Source organism: Perissodus microlepis, chromosome 7 (assembly GCF_051167445.1).
Source record: "Perissodus microlepis isolate ML-2025 ecotype Zambia chromosome 7, ASM5116744v1, whole genome shotgun sequence".
Lineage (NCBI taxonomy): Eukaryota > Metazoa > Chordata > Actinopteri > Cichliformes > Cichlidae > Perissodus > Perissodus microlepis.
This window is the reverse complement of record NC_140467.1, coordinates 23,158,943-23,164,733: the sequence shown is the minus strand read 5'-3', so window position 1 is coordinate 23,164,733 and position 5,791 is coordinate 23,158,943. Positions and strand designations below refer to the sequence as shown.

The following is a 5,791-nucleotide window of genomic DNA, read 5'->3' as shown; positions in this document are numbered from 1 at the left end:
TTAGAAAAACAAACAAACAAAGGTTACAGGTCATATCTCTCAGCAGGGCGCTGATCCTCCGTCAGATGTGCCAGACCTCACTGGATGCAGATCAGCTGTGTTTCCGGAGTGAGGAAGAAAATGAAATTGCACCAAAGGCGTTCTGCCTGTAAAGCCCGCATTGAGCATGGCTTTACTGTCGCGCTATTACAGTGTAATATGTTTTTTGAAAAAAAAAAAAAAAAGGTTCTTATTATACTTATTATATTATGATGGTTTATGGTAAGACTTTCAATATAGTGCATACAAATGCATTAGAGCGGTTCAAACAGCTCGAAGTGAATTAAAACTTCCAACATGTTGAAAAACGCACACCGCATTGTTGCAGACTTGCGTTGTAGCCTAATTATCGCGACGCTCTTTATTTGAAACTCGTGTGTGTGTGTAACTGTGAGCTGAGGCCGCTCCCGCCCTCTCCGTCTTCCTTCCTTCCCCCTGCAGTTCTTGTGTTTGTTTGCACACACTTGATCCGGAGCGGAAATTCCTCTCCGTTTTTGTGAATGACAAACTCATTAACGATTCATCAACACAGGCCGCTCTATCCGGCCCCCGTTTCTAAGGCGACCGCTGCTGCCGCGCTTCTGATTGGTCGCCCCACAAAACGTATCCAATGGAACGCCTCCTGTTTGTAGCCATTCAGCAGCCTGGCGCCGCAGAGAGCGCAGAGAGCCAGAACCTGCAGAGAAACGATCTACAGCACAGACAGGCTGCAACAGCAGGCAGAGACGGGTGCATACCCCGCATGCTTCACAGCAACAAATCCACCTTTCCGCTCTGGATCTCCATAAAAATATTAGATACACAGCCTGTATACGCACAGAGAGAAAAAGAGGTGGAAGAGCAGCCGTGGAGTTATATAAGAAGAGAGGAAGCTTCAGCCTCGTCGCAGGGCCGGTATGACTCATTGATAAATAACTCAGGCTCTCTCCAACCAGATGCATGAATGAGGAACAGTGTGGGCAACCTACTCTCGGGAGATCTCTGAAGGGAACAGGAATTCCTTCGTCCCGCAACACACTGGATCCAAAAGAACGTTTGGAGTGAGTCTTGACAAGCGTGACGGTTTTTATTTTGACTCTTTATTTAGTTTTTTAAGCCGTTGTTCTCAGAGTTGTATTGCCGAGGGCCCTCTGAGCAGCAGATCAGACTGAAAACGAAATTCCAGACAGATATTTGTGCCTGCTGCTGAAGCCGAGAAGCTCCCCGCTTTTCCTCGACACCCTTTTTTCCCCCTTTTTAACTCCTGCTTATAAATGCTTGACAAGCTCAAGCCCGTCGTCCAGCTTGACTCGGTTATGGCGATCAGCAAGACGGTGGGCTGGCTCCGAGAGCAGCTGGAGACGCGCAGGGACGGCCTGCTTGTGATGGACTGTCGGGCCCAGGAGCTCTACGAGTCGTCTCACGTCGAGACTGCCATCAACGTGGCCATACCCAGCCTCATGCTTCGCCGGCTTAAGAAAGGCAATCTGCCCGTGCGCTCTCTGCTCTCCAACGGAGAGGATCGAGACAGGTTTGTGCGGAGGTGCAAGACGGACGCCATCCTGCTGTACGACGAGTACAGCCGAGAGTGGAACGAGAACGTGGACGGGGGCTCCGTGTTGGGTTTACTGCTGAGGAAAATGAAGGACGAGGGCTATAAGGCATATTATCTTGAGGGTGAGTGGAGTTCATTCACATTTTCGGGCACGGCGGCTGCCGCTGTTCATTCACAGGCTAGATTTTCGCGCAGACGTAGATTTTTGGCGTTTTGATTAAAGAAATATATAGTCATCACTCTAAGGTTAGGTTACACTTGACTCCTCGCACGTCAGTAATTACTGAAGAGGGTCTTAATTTACTCCGAAGAGACGCATAACCAGATTTTTATGTCTATTTGCAGCTTCTTTTTTTCTTTCTCAGAAAATATTAATTTGCCGTCTGCAGTGTGCAACTTATGCCTGCTGTGTGGCAGGCAGAAACGGTGTGTTCATTGCATCTGTTTTATATTTTCCAGGTGGCTTCAGTAAATTCCAGGCCGAGTGTCCGGCTCTGTGCGAAACCAACCTGGATGGCTCGTCCCACAGCAGTTCCCCTACTGCCCAGGTGCTGGGCCTCGGTGGGCTGCGCATCAGCTCTGACTCCTCGGACATCGAGTCTGATATCGACCGGGATCCGAGCAGCGCCACAGACTCGGACGGCAGTCCGTTATCCAACCCGCATCCCTCCTTCCCTGTGGAGATCTTGCCGCACCTTTACCTGGGCTGTGCTAAGGACTCCACTAACCTTGATGTGCTGGAGGAGTACGGGATCAAGTATATCCTCAACGTGACTCCCAATCTCCCCAACCTCTTTGAGAACGCAGGAGAGTTTAAGTACAAGCAGATCCCAATCTCGGATCACTGGAGCCAGAATCTCTCTCAGTTCTTCCCCGAAGCCATCAGCTTTATTGGTAAGTAATCCCGCAGAACTGGAAACGCTCTGCAGATTAAATCTTGTTGGTTAGGTTGTGTACATGCTTATTCATTTTTTAGTACTGCTTATAATTATTTAAACTCCAAAATTAGCTTTTGAGTTTGTGAGACCATAAATAGTAATACTGCGTCAGTCTGCAAAATATAGAACATAGAGAAAAAAAACATCAAGTCCTCACAATTCTGAAGAAGAATTCAACTCAAAAGTTGGGTGTTTGATTAGTATTGTTCTTGTTCCCTACTTTATGACACACATGCAGGCAGAGTAAAGGGGCAAAAACAGATAGCTGGGGGCATAAACTTATTAAATGTGATATATGTTATCACTGGCAGGAAGTTCTTAGGTTGTTATTGTGCAATTGAGATTAGATGAGGTGTCCCTGGCTGTGGTCTTATCAGTCAATCAGACAGGGACACACAGAGCAGGCAGATTAAGGCATTGTGTAGAGGCAGAGGAACACAAGTCTGCCTCCAATGGTGCACAGGCAAAATGCACTTGGTTTGACTTCAGTGGAAGACATTCTGGCCCTATCTCTTGTCCCAGGGCTTGTGAAATTGCAGCACAAAGGGCGATGTTGAAACTGGAGAAAGGGGAGAGTGAGCAAGGGGAGGGCGGTAATTCAAGCGCAACAGGAAGGAAGTGGCATTGAAAGTAATCTAGGACATGGCATTGCCCCCCCTCCCCTCCTCCTCCCGCCACATTACAAAAGGAGCCATTTACGGCCTGATGACATCCTGTTCGCCTTGACAGGGTGCCCTCATGACTCCTACATTTACACGCCCAAATGGCACCATTGTCAGAGTAACCCTAGCAAGCGGAAGAATGGTTTAATAGACCGTAATAGTCAATTTCCCAGCCGGCTACTCTAGGCCAAAGAAAACCAAAGAATGTGAGCTCTGTTTATGTGCAATACTGTCATAGCCCCTGTTTATTTACTGACATGGCTGTGAGATAGGATAATAAGTTCCTGGACCTGCTTCAATTTCCAACAAAGCGTGACTTTAAAATCACACAGATTTGATTATTGATTAGTTGCCTAAAAGAAGCATAAACAATGAGAGCTTCTCTGCTTTGGGCCTTTCAGATGTCAGGAATGTTTTTTTTTTTCTTCTGATCAGTATCCATGCAGACTAAATCTTTGGTCTTTGGACTGTGAGAGTAACAAAACAACAAACTGGGATATCTACTCTTTCCTAGTTATCTGGAATGATGAAAAGCTCTAAAGATGTTGTTTATTTATGATACAAAATTTCCACCCCTTTCTTTTCTTCCACCAGATGAAGCTCGGGGACAGAAATGCGGCGTCCTGGTCCATTGCCTTGCAGGCATTAGCCGCTCTGTCACAGTGACGGTGGCCTATTTGATGCAGAAGCTCAACCTGTCCATGAACGATGCTTATGACATTGTCAAGATGAAAAAATCCAACATCTCCCCCAATTTCAACTTCATGGGTCAGCTTTTGGACTTTGAGCGCACACTGGGTCTGAAGAGTCCATGTGATAACCGCATGGCACCACCAAGCCAGCAGCTCTACTTCACCACCCCGACCAACCACAACGTCTTCCAGCTGGACCCCCTGGAGTCCACGTGAGGTCTGCTGTCACCACTCCTCTTCTCAGTGGGGGTTTTGTGGGCCTCCTATTGGAAAAGCTGCAAAATGTTTTCTCTTTTTTCCGTCGTCTGCTGTGCGACATTATTGATACAGCTGGTCTGAGGCGACAGCTGCTGAGTGTGCTTACTGAAGGGCCATAGCTGTCTGACCGAAGCGCAGCTGCTGTTGACTAAATGAGGAGAGACAGTACAAGAGACAGGAAGCGAATCATTTAAAGTGTGCAGATACTTACTACAATCAAGATTTTGCTGTAAGACTGGTCTTTTTTTCGTATTTTTTCAGTGTGTCTAAGGAAGCCTAAAGTGATTGATCGGACAGCTGTATGTTATGCTTCAAAGTTCAAAGGCTGGTGTGCCAAAGAGACCTGATTGTTCAAAGTGGACAGATAAATGAAATCCTTTTGTATATTTGTTTTGGGGTCTATTACTAGTTCCCCCATGACATCAGGGTGCATTGTCTCCTTCATCTTCTGTGAAGACTTGCCTGCATGGGGCTCAACTACCCTGGCTTTAGAAGGCACACAATATAATGGACTTTATTTTACATTTGTGGAGTCTTTTCAAACATTTATACAGTGTGTATATATCTTAATATAAAAGACAATACGGTAAAAGCCTTGCTCTAGTAGTATATACCCTTTGGCACAAGTGGGTACTGAAGATTTGCTTTGTTTCATATTCTACTTTTATGTAAGCATACAAACTGCGTATTGATCAATATGTTTAAGTTGATTATGCCAAAAATCAAGTAGGCTTTCCAAGAATTGTGTACATGTGTAATATATTCAATAAGCGCTTTGTGGCTGGCCTTTTCTTTTTGCACCTGTCCTCCCACAAATCAAAGTCACCTTGGCCATTTGCCTTACTTTTGAGCTTGGAAGATTTTTTTTCCCTTTTTTTTTTCGCACATTAACCTTCAGAGAAATGTACTTTTTTTTTTTTTTTTTTTTACACGTTACAGTATCCCAGATAGATTTGTTTTGTTTTCTTACAAAACCCCCCAACCAAACCGAGAACGATTATCACTGAAGTTTATAAATTGGGCTCCATACTTAAGAACTCAAACAGTTCAAATGGCCAAAGGTGGAATTTACTGGATGTTTCTGAAGGCTAATTTAAGAAATCATGATCTGTGGGTTAAATATTTCTGATGTGTGGAAAAAGCAGGGAGCTTTGTTTGCTTCGCTTCTTCAGGGAAAATTCTGTGAAATGCAGTTTTCACTTGTCAAGACGAGACAAAATTAAATCCAGAACTTCGGAGAGTTGCCCCCACACCCCCTGTAGAGGAAACCACTATGTTGCCCTCTACTCACTCCTTCCAAACTCCTCTCTTACGAATGTAAAGGAAATATAAGTTATTAATAAATTGCTATTTTGTCTACACGTTCCGCTTCTTCTGCTTGTTTTTCCATTGACACATTTGTTGGTGTTTTGTCTCCACTTACAGTAACACATTTATGTAAGTGTCTCCTCACCCGCAGTACAGTTGAGTGTTAACCAGCTGGCCAAGTCACGACAAAAAAGAGTCGCAATGAATCACGAGGCTGTTCACAGAGTTCTTGTTTTCCATTAACTACAGCACTTGGAACATTTCCCACTTTACTTTCCAGTACAGAATTAGCATGTCCTGTTACATGATGCTTGTGTAAGATAGTACTGTGCACACTGTTCTGCTGTGACAATAAGAAAC

At 45.0% G+C, this 5,791-nt stretch overlaps 1 protein-coding gene across 1 annotated transcript; it reads left to right on the top strand.

Annotated features, from left to right (window-relative positions):
- Positions 1-667: 667 nt before the first annotated feature.
- On the top strand, positions 668-5,484 carry dusp6 (dual specificity phosphatase 6). The gene is made up of 3 exons (XM_084934244.1): positions 668-1,695; positions 2,033-2,467; positions 3,768-5,484. Exons 1-3 carry the CDS (start codon positions 1,293-1,295, stop codon positions 4,079-4,081), a joined length of 1,152 nt encoding a protein of 383 aa, XP_084790370.1. The 5' UTR covers positions 668-1,292; the 3' UTR covers positions 4,082-5,484.
- Positions 5,485-5,791: the final 307 nt, after the last annotated feature.